The 17,212-nt window shown below is 45.0% G+C and overlaps 1 protein-coding gene across 1 annotated transcript; it reads left to right on the top strand.

Annotated features, from left to right (window-relative positions):
- Window positions 1-15,600: 15,600 nt before the first annotated feature.
- On the top strand, window positions 15,601-16,548 carry LOC101689457 (olfactory receptor 2A12-like). The gene has a single exon (XM_004741540.1). It carries the CDS (start codon window positions 15,601-15,603, stop codon window positions 16,546-16,548), a length of 948 nt encoding a protein of 315 aa, XP_004741597.1.
- The last annotated feature ends 664 nt before the right edge of the window (window positions 16,549-17,212 follow it).

A 17,212-nucleotide genomic window follows, 5' to 3' on the forward strand; every position in this document is an offset into this window, starting at 1 on the left:
TCCTTCCCTGACTCTCCTGAGGGGAAAACATTTTTTTTTTCCTGGGGTAAAAATTGCCTGACTCTCAGGATTATAACCAGAAGCCCCATGTGAGGGAGAACAAAGGGAGGCATTATTATCTACCATGATGAACTGGCTTCTGTGACTCTATTTGGGCCAAAAATATAGAATTTGGCTTTTGAGGTATAGCTTACAATATACCTTGACATTCATTCTCTTTGAGCAGCATGATGACTCTGTGAGATGTATAGGATAGGGGTCATTGTTCCTATCTCATAGATGAGAAACTGAGGCTCAGAGATGGAGAATATAGGAGAAATGGAGTCTCATTCATTCTGTAGTAACAATAAGGTTTTCTATGTGTAGCAAAACCATAGCTAACCAGAACTCAACTAATGAGTCCTCAATTTACTGAAATGTTTTCTGTTTTTGATTCTTGGGGGAAAGACAGATGTGAGGGCAAAGAATTTTGTGTTGGGCTTTTAATTTAACTATATATGATATATGGGTATAGATGTGTACATGCGCGCGCACACACACACACACAGATTAATTGATGGTATCTCTGAGGTGAACAATGTCATATCAATCAGAAATGAGAAAATCTCCTCAGCTCCTTTCCCAGCTCCCCACATGATATCCAACCCCAACTTCCTATTGCTGCCACTTTCAAAATGCCTTTCACACCCACCTGTCCCTCTCCAATCCTACTGCCACTAGACAGAGTCTAAACTAAACACTTGGCCCCTTTCCCTCTGGTTTCATTTCCATCCTGCAGCTGGGTCTTTACCCAGGCCATTCTTTGCACTAGCCTCCAGAGTGCTCTTTCTAAAACAGAACTCTGACTGGGCCATTCCTTCCTTTCATCCTTCAGCAGATCCCTTGTCTACAGGGAAAAGTCTAAGAGAGTTAGACCCATACCCTGGCATCACTCCTTAAAGTCAGATTCATCAGTTTTGGTCACCAGATTCCAAGGCAGGTTGGTGGGATCTTTGGCCACTGCAAGGGATGAAACAGAAAGCCTCCCTGTGACCCAAGATGCCGTGTGCAGAGAGGACACATAGGAAAGAGACAGATCCCAGGTCACAGTGGGAGCTTGTCCCAGAGTTCAGATTAGGACCCAGAACCCCTGGCTACCAGCTGCTCAGCTCCTCAGCCTCGGTGCTAGCTCAAGATAAGCCCAAGCAAACTGGGATCCTGAGGTCAGACACAGCCTGCTAGCAGCTCTTTAACTGTGTGCAATTTAATGGTTTCCCACTGTACCTTCATTACTTCATACCGAGCCCAGTGCATAGTAAGACCTAGTAACTGCTTGGCTGAATGATAAACAGACTGAGAGACCCTGGGAACCAGAAAAAAAAAGAGGGAGAGAGCGAAGGAAGAGATTCCAGACATTGTCTCTGTCCTACACTTTCCCTTTGAGTTTATCAGAGATCTGGAGAAAAGTATCTGTGTCTGGAAATCATGAGTGCCTTGGGGAACAGTCAGGACGCAAGTAGGTTAGGTTGAGGGAAAAAGAATGAGAGAGTTGGCACTCAGGTTACAGATCTCTTGTCATTTCTCTCAACTCCTGTCCTAGCCACTAAATAAAATAATAAAGCAAAAACACTATTTTAAAGACTATAATAATTTAATAATTAAGGTAGTGATTATTACTATTTAACACTTTAATAAAATATTATTCTTGTTCTTTTAGCAACTCTCTATGGACCAGATGCTGTAACACGTGCTTTACATGCACTGTAATTGGGGCGATAGCTGAAGGATTTGATAGTAAATATGGGCACCCTCTGATCAGAATACACACCTGCCGTAGGAAACAGGAAAAGCTGTACCAGCAGGAGCGCAAGCTGAGCAATAACCCTGCGCATAGCCACCCTACGAGCGGTTGTTATTGCTGAGTCCACGCTGCAGGTGAGGAGAGCGGAGACACAACTTGCCCCGGGGTGACAGCTGTAGCTGACTCCAGAGCCTGGGCTCATAACCACCAGGTGATGCTGCCTCTCGGAGCTTCTCTGGTAGGAATGGAGTTGGACTGACCCACCTGGAAATAGGTCCTCCTGTTTTCTCCTCATCCCCTACTCTCTCACTTGCTCTCTTGTTTTCTGCCTCCTCCAGGGTAGACGCTGAAATGAAAGAGAAGAGGAAGAGCAGGAATCGTGGCCAAAAAGCAGAGGGAGTGAAGCTGTGGGGAGGCAGCCCTTCAGGCCAGGCAGATGCGGGAGGCAACAACGCCAGCCATGCTCCTAAGGCTGCTGCTGCCGGCTCTGCACACAGCAACACAGACATATGCTGGCCCTGCGTGAGCCCATGGGTCCCCTCCACTCTCCTTTCCATGGACTCTGTCCTCCCAGCAAGGTCCAAGAGGGGAACCGGGCACCCTGATGGGAGGTCAGAGGCTAGGCAGGCGCTGGCCCGGAGCTGGCCCTTCCCACACGTCCTCCTGCTGCAGCATCCGGCAGCCCCTGGAAGCCTCCAAGAGAGCACTGTTTGTGCACAAGGGTAACCAGGGTGTTCTCTGATGGGCCCGAGGTCATCTGCACCAGGGGATTGGTGGAATGAGCCACGGGAGCCTGGTGAGATCCAGAGAATGCTGGGAGACCAAATACAGAGCAGGTGTAAGGAGGGGTCTGAAGTGGCAGCTTCCCAACTAAGGGCAGCAAGGATGGACTAGGGCATGGACCAGAGACCCAGAAGCAGACCAGGAAGGATCAGTGTACACAGATGGACAGATAAGAGGACAGAGGACTATGAAGGCAAGTGAAAGTATGACTAAACTGGAAAGGGATGGAAAGTGAAGTCAGAACCTGGCTGCTGGGCTGGGCGGGGGGCGGGGGGGGGGAGGCTTCCACCTTCACTCACCCCCTTGCTGGAGCACACTGAGCATGGATGCCGGAAACATACAGCCTCTCCGAGCACTGCAGGCAGATGCTGGCTTCAGAGTAAGACCCTGCCCATAACACTCCCAACCCTGGTCCCCCCCTCCCAGCCAAGGAGGGCAATCCCAGTCCTACTAAGATCTTGTGTCAGGTGGCAGGTGATTCACCAAACCTTGGGACTGGAGGCGATCTTGGAGAATCTAATCCCGGTCAGGACATGCATTTTCTCTACAGCCTCCCTGGCAAAGCATGCTCCAACTCTCATTCACTTATTCCCAGGGACAGGAGGCTCAGTCTCTCTCAGGGTAGCTTAGGTAGCCTTGACTGCCCTTCACAAAATCCTTTCTTGTACTGAATGGAAAACAAGTACTTCTGACATCAACATTGTGTTCTATAAAATACCTCTTTGCCCCTCCACCCTGCTGCTTCTAATCACACCCCCCTCCTCCAGAATCCCCAGTCTGCATTACAATGCACTAGCAGCCCTTACCTGCCCCACCTTTCCTTAGGAGGGTCTGTGAGGCTGTGTGGGCTGCCTTCCTTGCCCTTGATAAGCCCTCCTGCTCTGATCAGCCCATTTTCCCCAAGCTGGAATCCTGCTTTGCCCAGCATCTCTGATGCCAGGCAGCACCCCACCAGAGCCCTCACACTGGCAGCCAGGGAGGGCCCCACCCTTCAGCTCAGCACCTAAGGGCTCCAGTGAACAGCCTCTGGGGAAGCAACCAGTGCTCTGATGAAGACCCAGGGATTCATAGTCAGGCAGATGTGGTCCCTGTGACCTAGTCAAGCCACACAGCTTCCCAGAGCCTCAGCTTCCTCTCTGTAAAATGCACCTGTGTTCCCTAGATCAAAATAATACTGGCTATTGGGTTTTAAATTTTTATTTTATTTTATTTTTTCAGTATTCCAAGATTCATTGTTTAACCACCATACCCAGTATTCGATGCAATACATGCCCTCCTAATACCCACCACCAGGCTCCCCCATCTGCGCACTCCCACCCCTCTAAAACCCTCAGTTTGATTCTCAGAATCCACAGTCTCTCATGGTTCATCTCCCCCTCCAATTTTCCCCAATTCACTTTTCCTTTCCTTCTCCTAATGTCCTCCATGTTATTCCTTACGCTCCACAAGTAAGTGAAACCATATGATAATTGACTGTCTCTGCTTGGTTTATTTCACTCAGCATAATTTCTTCCAGTCCCATCCATGTTAATACAAAAGTTGGGTGTTTATCCTCTCTGATGGCTGAATAAGATTCCATTGTATATATGGACCGTATCTTCTTTATCCACTCGTATGTTGAAGGGCATCTTGGCTCTTTCCACAGTTTGGCGACTATGACTGTTGCTGCTATGAATATTGGGGTACGGATGGCCCTTCTTTTCACTACATCTGTATCTTTGGGGTAAAAACCCAGTAGTGCAATTGCAGGGTCATAGGGTAGATATTGGATTGTGTGTGCATGTGCATGTGTGAGTAGCCATTATGGGCCAGACACTTGATATTTGCACAGCATTATCATCACTACTTTAGAAATACAGAAATGGAAACTCAAAGTATTAAGGAGCCTATACAGAGCTGGGATTCTGCACGTAGGTTTGTCTGACCACAGAGGCTGTGCTCCTAACCAATGCTGAACCCAATGTCATGATCAGACACAAGGCAGACCAGAGGCAGGGAACCGTGGGGCAGCTTGGGGTGGGAGGAAGGACAGAGTCACAGGTGGGGTGGAAGGTGGTTGGCTTATGCACTCTACACCTAAGAGCAGCATTTTTGAGGGTGGGAGGCTCTTCAGGGACTTCTTCCAGATACACAGTATCCTGAGGATAGGGAAGGAAATGGGGAAAGGGTCAGCATTTATTTAAGTACCTCTATGTGCCCAGCACTTCACAGGTACCATTTCGTGCAATCCTCCAAGAAGCAATTTATTTCCACTCTATCGATGAAGATACTGAAGTTCAGAGAGGTGAAATGACTTATTCGAGGTCAAGCAGCTATTGGAAGCAGCCAAGATCCCAATGTAAGTCTCCCAGATTGTAAAGTGCCTCTAACAATACACTCTGCTTGGGGGTGGGGGAGGATGACAAGCCAGGAGCACCCAAGTCTCTAGTCTGGGGATGGGGTCGGCCCCCAGCTTTTCTGATTCTCCTAATTTGCAAACCAGCCTTTCTTCAAGTCCAAACTTGTTTCTGAGGCCTCCATGCCTGCTACAAGGTGCTAGAAGCTGAGTGAGAGACAGAGAATCCTATTCTCAGTCAAGAGGCTGTTCCACTGCGAATTCCTTTATATCCAGAACAGTCCCTGATGGAGTCATCCCTGTTTTCTGAGTTACAAAAGTAACTCACGTTCATCAGAGAAAAGTCATAAACAGAGAAAGGTAGAAAAAAGAAATAATTACTCTTCAGTTCTTTCTGTACTAGAGAACATTTCACTGATGGCTTCCAGATGTTTCTCTCTACTATTTTCTATGCCTGAATGATAGTAGCTTTTTCCCCCTCATTTCATTAATAGCACACTTTACATACAACTTTATTGTGACAGATACTGCTTGGCTAACTGTCCATTTCTCCCTTCTTTGCTGATACAACTGTGTTCTTGCTGACAACATTTGTTTGAGGCAGTCAAAGCCCAAATGACAGTGTTGTTTCTTCCTTTCCCAGAATCCTTCTCAGCGAGGACAGTCACAAGATGTAGTCCTGTCCAGTGAGGCATGAGGGAAACTCACCTGAGGAGATTTTGTGAAAAAAAACCTTCTTTTCCTAACAAAAAGGATAGAATGACAGATACATCCCCTTCCCCCCAAACCCCGTGAATACAAATGTCATGTCCGCAATTGGGCAAGTCACCTTGAGACCATGAGGAAGAGGCTGAGAGAGTCACAGGGGTTGTCTCACTAATGTTATCCAGCTGCAAAATATTAAGTAGCTTCCTACCTCGAAACTTCTTTTTAGATGAAGAAAATAAAATTGATTCTTGTATATCTAAACCACTGTTCGGTGGGTTTTCTGAGTTTTGTATGCAAATCCTAATGGATTAAGTACCTGCCTTTTAAAACATTTACCATTATTTAATAAACCTGTCACCATCTACTTACCTATTTTTTATAACCATTAATGTCAAGCATTTATTCACCTATTGTTGGATATGTAGTTTTAAACCCATTTTTTTCTATTACACATGATACCACATTGGATATTACCACAATGTATTGATTTCCTGGCACAAGAAATCTATTGGGTTGAATTAGAGTTATAAAATAGAAAGACACCGGTTTCATACTTTTGTTCCCAATCAGGATGAAGTAAAAGAGACCAGAATTACTGCCCCACCTGTAATAACCAAAAACCTAGACAGATTGCATGGAATAATGTTTTCCAAGACACTGGACATCAAGCAACAAAATACAGGGATTTGTGAGAGATGAGAAACTGATGAGTTGAGCCCTGCAGTTGTCCCAGGTTACTGTTCACAAAGCACCCCAGGCTGCCACAGGAAGTGAGGACTCAGAGGAGGCTAGTGGTTTCCCTGGGTGGAAGACACAGAATTGAGAGTGTGGGTGGCTGCCATGGACTGAATGTTTGGGTCCCCTCAAGGCTCGTGTGTTGAAATCCTAATCCCTAATGGGATGGTATTTGGAGGTGGTGGTCTTTGGGAATTAACTAGGTGATGAGGTTGGAGCTCTCATGATGAGATTAATGCCCTCATAAAAGAGGAAGAGACAACAGTGTTTCCCTCCACCACATGAGGACACAAAGAGAAGACAGCCAACTATACCTCAGCAAGAGAGCTTTTACCAAGAACCTGACCATGCTGGCACCCTGATCTTGAACTTTCAGCCTCCAGAACTATGAAAACTACATGTTTGTTGTTTAAATCACCCAGTCTATGGTACTCAGTTATAGCTGCCCAAACTGGGTAAGACAAGGGCCAAGTTTGCTGGAGTTCGTAGAATGGAGTACTGGAGAAAAGAGAGTTCTGGAGGCCTGCAGAGGGTCCTGTGCAAGTCTCAGATGAGCACTGAGGAGTGGATTGTGTGAAGAAAGCACACAAGTTGGGGAAGGGGGAAGACAAGCGGAAGGGTTAGATGGAACCATTCTCGGAGCTTGTCCAGGGTCAGGGATGTGTCCTGTTCTCACTAGCTAGACTAAATTCTGCTCTCATCTTGCCCAACAAAACTTAAAAGCCAAATATAAGAGAGTCAAACTATTTACAAGTAATATAACTACATTCTAAAAAAAAAACAGCTTAAGAATATTTACCACGAATTCAAAAAATTTGTGACACTCAGTAAAGTAAGATTCAAAAATGCCTGGTATCCAGTGAAAAGTTACCAGGAATGCAATGAACTGAGAAGATACGACCCATCATGAGAAACATCACACAGTTAAAACCAACTGAGAAACAACACAGATGATGGAATAAGTAGGCACAGACATCAAAAAATTATATCTATATTTCATATGTTTAAGAAGCGACAGGAAAGACTGAGCATATTAAGGGAGAAATTGAAAGATAGAAATCTAACTTCTAGAGATGAAAACTGTGTTAGATGAAAAAAGCACTGGGTCAGATTATAAAGATTAGTACATTTGACAGCATGATGATAAAAGCTAAAAAGTTTCATAGTGATTAGGGTTTTTTTTTTTTTTTTGAGAAGATGAATAATATTGATAATAGTCTAGCCAGACTGATCAGGAAGAACAAGATAAAATACAGATTTCCAATGCCAGGAATAAGAAAAGTAACATCCGTATGGATTCCACAGATACTAAAGGGATTTCATAGATATTATGAAAAACTTTATTCCAATAAATCAGATATCTTATATGAAATAGACAAATTTGTTGAAAGACATTAATGAACCAGAGCTCATTTGACAAAAATAGGAGAGCTGATAAGCACATATCTATTTTAAATTTTGAATGTGGCATTAAAACCTTTTCACAAAGAAAACTCCAGACTTAGTTCCATACAAGTTTTAGGATCATTTGTTCCAGCTCTTTAAAAATGCCGATGGCGTTTTAATAGGGATGGCATTGAAAGTGTAAATTGCTCTGGGCAGGATAGACGTTTTAACAATGTTTATTCTTCCAATCCATCAACGTGGAATGTTTTTCCATCTTTTTGTGTCTTCCTCAATTTATTTCATAACTGTTCTATAGTTTCTTTTTTTTTTAAGATTTTATTTATTTATTTGACAGACAGAGATCACAAGTTGGCAGAAAAACAGGCAGAGAGAGGGGGAAGCAGGCTCCGTGCTGAGCAGAGAGCCTGATGTGGGGCTCAATCCCAGGACCCTGGGATCATGACCTGAGCCAAACACAGAGGCTTAATCCACTGAACCACCCAGGCACCCCTGTTCTGTAGTTTCTAGCGTATAAACAGTTTACCTCTTTGGTTAGGTTTATTTTTAGGTGTCTTACGGATTTTGTTGCTACTGTGATTGGAATCGATTTCTTAATTTCTTTCTATAGTTACATTGTTAGCATATAGAAAAGCAGCTGATTTCTGGGCATTGATTTTGTATCCTGTTGCGTTGATGGATTGCTGTATGAGTTCTAGTGGGGTCTTTTGGGTTTTCCACATAAAGTATCATGTTATCTGTGAACAGGGAGAGTTTGACTTCTTCTTTGCCAATTTGGATGCATTTTATTTCTTTTTGTTGTCTGATTGCTGAGGCTAGGACTTCTAGCACTGTGTTGAACAATAGTGGTGAGAGTGGGCATCCCTGTTGTGTTCCTGACCTTAAAGGAACACAGCTTTCCTCAGCTTTTTCCTCAGCTTTCCTCCACTGACAATGATATTTGCTGTGGGCTTTTCATAGATGGTTTTTATTATATTGAGGAATGTTCCCTCTATTCCTATACTTTAAGGAGTTTTAATCAGGAATGGATATTGTATTTTGTCAGTTGCTGTTTCTGCATCCATTGAGAGGATCATGTAGTTCTCTCTTTTCTTTTATTGATGTGTTCTAGCACATTGATTGATTTGCAAATGTTGAACTACCCTTGCATCCCAGGCACAAAACCCACTTAGTCTGGTGAATAATCCTATTGGATCCTATTAGCTAGGATCTTGTTGAGCATTTTGGCATCCATGTTCAGGGATATTGGTTTGTAATTCTCCTTTTTGATGGGGTCTTTGCTTGGTTTTGGGGCAATAGACACATGAAAAAATGCTCAACATCACTAGCCATCAGAGAAATACAAATCAAAACCACAATGAGATACCACCTTACACCAGTTAGAATGGCAAAAATTAACAAGACATGTAACAATAAATGTTGGCAAGGATGTGGAGAAAGGGGAACCCTCCTACACTGTTGGTTGGAATGCAAGCTGGTGCAACCACTCTGGAAAACAGAATGGAAGTTCCTCAAGATGTTAAAAATAGAGCTACCCTACAACCCAGCAATTGCACTACTGGGTATTTGTCCCAAAGATACAAATGTAGTGCAAAGAAGGGCACATGCACTCCAGTGTTCATAGCAGCAATGTCCACAATAGCCAAACTGCGGAAGGAGCCAAGATATCCTCCAACAGATAAGTGGATAAAGAAGATGGATGTACAGTATATTACTCAGCCATCAGAAGGGCTGTATACCTACCATTTGCATCGACATTAAAGGGTATTAACCTAAGAGAAATAAGTCAAGCAGGGAAAAAGAATTATCATATGGTTCCACAAATATGTGGAATATAGGGAATAGGGCAGAGGATCATAGGAGAAGGGAGGGAAACCTGAATGGGAAGAAATCAGAGAGGGAGAAAAACCATGGGATTCTGGATTCTGGGAAACAAAGGTTGCAGAAGGGCGGGGAGGGATGGGGCAAAGGGGTAACCGGGTGATGAGCATTAAGAAGGGCATGTGATGGGACAAATAATACATTATATGTTAATAAAAATAATAACTTAAAAAAAGAAGGGCATGTGATCTGATGAGCACTGGGTATTATACGTAACTAATGAATCATTGAACAATACATCAAAAATGTACTATATTATGTATTACATAATGTACATATTGCTAATTGAACTTAATTTAAAAAGGAGAGAGAGAGACTAATAGAGAGGCAGGGAAGTGTTCCGGAAGGAAGGGGCACCAGAAGGGCACAGGTCCAGGTGCAGCTTACCAGCTGTTGGCCTCAGAAGAATGGTGATGATTATGACCATGACCATTACAATGACCACAACTTCTTCCATCCCTCAAACACATACCATAATTCTAGTGTCAGATGCTTAAATATTCCATTTCGCTTAGTCCTAGAACAAAAATGTGAAATTCACACTTTTCTCCAAATTTTATAGTTTAAGGAACTGAGGCTTGGAAAGATGAAATAACTTGCCTGAGTAACAAGTAGGGACAGACTGGGATTTGAACCACGTTCAGGACTGAATGACAAGGACTAGACAGTTGGCACCACACAGCCCGGCTCAGTAGACGAGCTCCCTTATCTGCTCAGTCATTTATGGATGCGCCAGCCCCTCTAGGATGTTAGATCTCTGCTTCCTGTCCCAGAGATGCCAGATTCGAAAGTTTCATCCTTTTTTCGGGAGGAAGGAAATGACCACTCCACAAGCACAGTCCCCTCTTGCTTGAGAAGTGTGACCTGGGTGGGGGTTCCACTCTGCAGGCGGGCATCCAGGTTCCTGCCCTGGCTATAGGGTGTCCGGCTGCCAGCTAGGGAAAAACTAGCTTGACCCTTAATACTGCTCACTTACTGCTGTTAGTATGGGATCTGCCACAACTAAGTCCCTTCTATGGACCAGCACTTGTGCTCAGCACCTTACACGTACCTCCTTAGTCCTCACAGCATTGCTTTCTGTTCTAAATATGATGAAAATGAGGCTCAGAGAGGGGAAGTGATTTTCCCAAGGTCACGTGGCAAGAAGGGTAGGGACAACATTCGACCACCAATCTGTCTGGCATTTTCTTCCCTGTCTTGCCCAACAAACACTGGCTTTGTATCTTCTGGAACTTTAGAACCTAAGCCTGGGGCAGAGAATGATGTAGAGATAAACAGTTATGAGAGAAAATATATCAAAATCTAGGACTCTGTTGTGCATCACCTGTTCCCTGTGCCCTGGGTAGGGCTGCCCCATGTCAGGCAACCAGAAGGCTCATGACTGCTAACATAGACCATATCAAGTCCAAATTCAGATACATTTTGAGAGCAAAAAGGAGAGCTTGAAACAATGACAGGAGTTCATTGATTTACAGCAGGAATAAGCCAGAACTGTTCCACAAAAAGCAGTGTATGAGATCACCCTACCCAATCCCATCCTTGCCTGTCTTGTCTCCCCACAGTTGGAGCCAAGCACTGTAACTGAGACTTGTCAGCCCTAAAAATCTATGTTGTCTGGATGTGCTATGTCTCTAGAATAACATCCAGTTTTTCTCACTGCTGGCTTGTCCAACTTTGCCCTCTAAATATGTTACCAAGAGTTCTTTGTTCTTGACCTTGAGAACCTGTCCTTGAGGATGACTTGCTCTTTTCAGAACCCCTTCCAGTTCCCAGGTCTCAACCAATTCTGCCCCCTCAGGTCCCATCCAGTGTTCTGTAGACAAACACCCTTTGAACTCTAAGTATCACTTGAGCTGGATTCTTCATCACTGACTTCTAGCAAGGTTAAAAAAGTACTCCCGTTTGTTCTCAAATCCCCCAGTACCCAAACTAGACTTCATCTTGCCCTGAACTTCACCTTCATTGCCACACTCCTCAGAATTTTAATTCTACCTCGCTGGACTACACCATCACTCATAGTTGTTTGGTGCCTCCCACCCATGGGGCAGTCTCCTTTCCAGTGAGCCTTGTCCTGTTAATAAGGCCAAGCCAGTCTTCTGCCTTTCTCTCCTGGAATTCCAGAAGGACCCAAGAGAGCACGTAGTAGGGGAGAGTGTCTTCCAAGTTGACCCGAGAAAGACTGTACATCTGTGCTGACCTTTGACCATCTGGCACCTACATCTACAGCCTGACTGTACACAACCTATAAACCAGCATTGCACCTTGACCATAGAGATGCTGCAGAAGAATGATCTCTAATCCGGCAGATCTAGGTTCAAATTCAGACAATATATTTATCTGCTAGGAGGTATGAACAAGCCACTAATTCTCTTAAACTCCTGACTACCAAATGGCTTGCTGACCTTTGTTGCAAGGGTGAATTGTATTATGTGTTGTGCCCAGTGTACCATATGATCAAAGTAAGTGCACAGTACTAGGCAGTTATTGCTAATGCAATAGGTTTTGTAGCATTTACGCTGTAATGAGGTCTGTGGCCTTGGATAATGGCAGTTATAAGGACACTAGTATTAGCAACATTTACGCTGTCCGTATCCAAGCCTTAGGCACACAATCATGGGTAAGATGCTGGGAACATAGAGATACATATGTGTGCTTCTGAAGGAAACAAAGCACATCTTACTAGTACAATCACTATGTCACACAGAAACATGGTAGCTCAGCTGTAGGACTCCTCCCTCCTCTTCAGTCTCAGTGGGAAGAAGTTTCAGTCCCTAGTGGAAATTTAAGAAGGATGCCCAGCTCACTAGCTCTAGGGGCCAAGCCTGAAGTGTCTTGTGGCATTAAACTCCCTGGCCCAGGCTCTCATCCAGCCCAGTGGCTCTGTGTTGCATTTACGAGCGTGGGCAAAGAATCCTCAAGGCTTTTCAGAGATCAGAAATACACTCTCTAAACCTACTGTAGTATGAAGAGGACCTCCAGGTCTGCTGGCTGGAAGCTCTTCCCTGCACTTAATAGGGACGCTGTCTCCCCTGTAAGCCACCATGCTAAGGTGAAGGGCTGAATCCTTCTATACTGTATGAGACTAAGAGAAAGCAGGCTGTTGGTACCACGGGAGGGAAGGAGACTACTAAAGCAGAACAAGGTACTGATCATTTGTACATGGGACTGAGGGAGGGACTGGGGGGTTCCTTCCCTGAGCACCTCCAAGAATGACAAAGAAGCCCAGTCTTCTCTACCCCAGCACTGGGGAAGGAGATAAGGGGGGACCTGCCTCACTGAAAAGGAGCAGGATCTCTAGTGCACTTCCTAGACTTGCACAGGTCCCTCTCAGGAGCACCCTACCAGCCCCATGCCCAGAATGGGTGCTAGGGTCCTTGATAAGGCATCCTCTTTCCTTTTGTGCACCCAAAGAGCAAAGGTTGGGAAGGAACAGCAAATTGTTGGCAAGTAGAGAAAGGAGAGCAGTTTTGAATATGGCATTTTCCTAGCCCAAGTGCTTGATCTAATTGTTTCTTCATTGGTGCTTTGAGACACAGTCATGCAGTGATTAGAGCCTGGCAGACTATGCAATCAGAGACCCAGTCCTGGAGCAGGTGCCCAAAGCAGCCTGCCAGTCCCTGCTAGATAGTGTAGAGAGACCTAAAAGAGACATAACCTCTGCCTACATCCTGGCTGGGAGGACAGTACACAAAATGGATAGGGCTAGACTGGTTGAGTAAGGAGAAGGAAATCCAAAGCTGAGCCTTGGAAGTCAATGGAATGTGGAGAAGCAGAAAGAGTTACAGAAGGCATTCCCACAGATAAACAGCTCAATAGGAAGACAGTGTAGATCACCATGGCACATGTGGCTGATACTAAGAAAGCTGGGTAGCTTGAAAGATCTGTGGCTCAGATAGGAGGGCATCTCAACTGCCCAGACTAGGGTCCTTTGGGGCCCATGCTGTTAACATCATGGCTCTGAAGTCTCCGTGAGGTACTGGTGAATTACAGACCTGGAAATGTTTGGAGACAGATGGGAGACTCCTTAAATTCCAGTCTAATGAGGCATGAGAACAGGCAGGATAGATGACAGTACCAGTGGCGGGTGGGTGGACCGGGAAGAAGATCACCAAGAAGCCCCTGAAAAAGCCCAGTCTGGGGTGTGGACATTGTGAAAGAAAGATTTGATCTCTTCCTTCTTTGCAGCCCTCATCCTCCGGGCTTTGGGGTTGGCCACTGGCACTGCTGACCAGTCTTAATCTCTTCAAAGATTTCCCCTCAATGTGTAAGACTCTGAGCTTCCCTAGTTCTCCTCTTTGCTTCACAAACATCTCTGATCTAGGACCTCTTTCTTTTTCATCCAATTGCTGGTGTTCCCTAAAGCTCTACACAAAAATATGAACCATTTTCTTTTGCCCAGACAGCCTCAAACAATGTTTCCATCTTCAAGATTCCCCCAGCACCCCGCAGCAATGAGTCCCTACAATCGTGTTTTCAACCCTGTCCTCTAGAGCCTCAGATGCTTGAAAATGCCAGGATAGCTCCTCTCTCTTCCCTCTACCCCTCCTTCCACTCAGCTGCCCATTATCTAAATGCCCCAAAGTGAGCCCTGTCATTAGATCAGATATATTTCGCATGATCTCCGCTACGGAGGAGATATGACACATGAAGGATGTGGGACTCCAAGAGACTAAGTGACTTAGGATCAGGTTAAGAGGCTACAAGATTCAGGTGTGTTGACACCAAGTCTACAGTCTATGTATTCTCCTCTGGTCTCACATCTCCAACTCCCAGAAGGAATCTTGCTGACGCAGTCCTGGTCAGCGGACTGCCCAGCTCAGCTTTTCCCTTGATGTTCATGGCACAGGTTCACAGGTGATCACAGGTCTTCAGTCTGCTATTCCTGGGATCAAAGAATAACAGAGATCGCAGTTTTCTTTGGAGTGGGCAAGTCTGACAGCCTCACTTAAAAATGGGACTGTGAAGTTCACAGAAGGATATGGAGTTACCCAAGATCACACAGCAAATCAGGGACATAGTAAGGATCAGCCCTTTACTCTTCTCATTTCCAGATTCATTCCACTTGTACTAATCCCCTTATTTGTCTAGCATTTTATATTTTGCCAAATGTCTTGACATACAGAATCTCATATGCTCCTTCCCATTACTCTGTACCTGGATTCTTCATATCTAACAGGTGGGATGACTGAGGCCAATGGAAGTGAAGGGACTTGCCCAAGGTCACACAGCTGGGTAAGTGACAACCACGGGACATTCAGAAAGAGCGGAATTTAAAATGTGGTCATGGGGTAGTAACTATAAGAATTCAACAGAAAATCTTCCAGGTATCTAAGCACAGGATATAAAGGGGGGTCTGGGGGTACAAGTCAGGAGCCAGAGTCACACTCTCAGTGGCTTGGGCTGTGAGGTCTCTTCTTTGCTGCCCTGCATGTCTGCTCTATCATTTCTGCAAGGCTGCCACTTTTCCTCTCTATTGTGCCAGCTGTCCTATGGCTATGCCATCATCACTGGCTCCGGTTTGTTGGTACCTCAGGCACCCACAGCCCACTGGCATAGACATGTTGTAATTTTGAAATCCCACCAGAGAATTGTCCTCCAGACTGGGACAGGTGTACACCTTTGGTACAAGTCAGCAGTGGCCAGAGGTTGGCTAGGCCTGCCACTACAAACATGGGTACCGAATCCCTTGCCCTTTGTGGGTAAGGGTGATTTCCAGAGAAGGACCTGTGGGCCATCAGGCATCCTATGTTCTATTACAGGAATGAATCCAGATCTCCTGACTTATTTCCTAGTGCCACAGATGCCCTCTCTTCCTTTCCTGCTGCACCTCACTCAACAGGTTTGATGAAATTACTTTGAGCTACTGTGCAAGGCGCTCTGTGTGTGTGACTCAGCTTCTGTCAACTCTGTCCTCCCTCCCCCAAGGCTAAAGGCCGAACAGGGAAGTCCTTGTTTCCTTAATAGGCAGACCACCATGCACAGGCTTGGCAAGAAGAACCACAGCTCTGTGTCTGAGTTCATCCTTCTGGGATTCTCCAGTGAATCACAGGTCAGAATAGCCCTGTTCTCCTTCTTCCTTCTCCTCTACCTCGTCACTCTTCTGGGTAATGGACTTATCATCACCCTGATCTACCTGGAATCACACCTCCACACACCCATGTACTTCTTTCTGAGTATCCTCTCCTTGGTGGACGTGAGTTATGTCACTACCACTATGCCCCAGATGTTGGTTAACATGGTGTGTCCAAAGAAAACCATCTCCTGGGGAGCTTGTGTAGCCCAGATGTTTATCTTCTTGGTCCTCGGCATTGCTGAGTGTGTCCTCTATGCCATTATGGCCTATGACAGGTATGTAGCCATTTGCTTCCCCCTTCACTATCCCCTACTCATGAGCCGTCCCATTTGTATCAAGATGGTCATAGGCTGTTGCTTCATTAGCATATCTGGGGCCCTGATCTATACCATCTTCACCATGCATCTGCCTTACTGTGGCCCCCAGAAGATAAACCACTTCTTCTGTGAGGTCCCTGCTGTCCTGAAATTGGCCTGTGCAGACACGTCCTTCAATGACCATTTGGACTTCATCTTGGGTTTCATCCTGCTCTTGGTTCCATTCTCCCTCATCCTGGCCTCCTATATCCGAATATTTGCCTCCATCTTAAGAATCCACTCATCCCAGGGGAGGCTTAAGTCTTTCTCCACATGTGCTTCCCACATCACTGTGGTCATCATGTTCTATGGACCAGCCATGATCATGTACATGAGGCCCGGCTCCTGGTATGACCCAGAGCGGGACAAGAAGCTAGCCCTGTTCTACAATGTTGTCTCTGCCTTCCTCAACCCCATCATCTACAGCCTCCGGAACAAAGATGTTAAAAGGGCCTTTCTGAATGTACTTGGTAACAGAAGAACTGCTCACTGATTCAGGATGTTTCAGAATTGTCCAGAGTCATGGGCAGACTTGACAGGGCTCATTTTGTATCATACAAGTAGGTTCTAACCAACCTGAGCCTTTCTAGGGTTGTGAGCAACCAAGTTAGGAGTGGCTGTATGGGTACCCCTAAACTGAAGGCCCCTCCATTGGCTGCCACCACCCTAATGCTTCAATTGAGAGTTGAGGACAAAGGCTTTCTTCTACAGTGACTATGTCATGGTTCCAGGCATTGCTTTATTGCTTTTCCTGGGTTCTCTCCTCACCTCTAGAAGTTCATATCAGCTCACTCTGATTACAGCCAAAAGTGTACACATGATTTTCTACTGTGTAAGGGATGTGGAGGTGAAAATGACATCAAAGGTAGACATGTCATGCAGAAGCAGTCTTTCCATGTGCTTACAAATAATAATCAGCATCGTTTTTTGCACTAGGAACTATAAATTCCAAGCTAGAACTATTTTAGACACATCTCTGTAACAATGTGTCTAATAATTGATTTGGTCTGGACTCTGCTTGTGATACTAACTCTTCCCTCTCTAATTTTACTACCTAAATCTCACTTTTATTTTGAGAAATAAATACTCCATATATTTCATAAAATAAAAAGATATGTGTTTATGTATATCTACATATCTGTATGCATTTATCTATC

Source organism: Mustela putorius, unplaced genomic scaffold (genome assembly GCF_011764305.1).
Source record: "Mustela putorius furo isolate JIRA1106 unplaced genomic scaffold, ASM1176430v1.1 tig00003853_pilon_pilon_pilon, whole genome shotgun sequence".
In the NCBI taxonomy this organism is placed as follows: Eukaryota; Metazoa; Chordata; class Mammalia; order Carnivora; family Mustelidae; genus Mustela; species Mustela putorius.

What these genes read in the sequence shown, in the direction of transcription:
- LOC101689457 (XM_004741540.1), top strand. Translation starts at nt 15,601, where the DNA reads ATGCACAGGCTTGGCAAGAAGAACCACAGCTCTGTGTCTGAGTTCATC.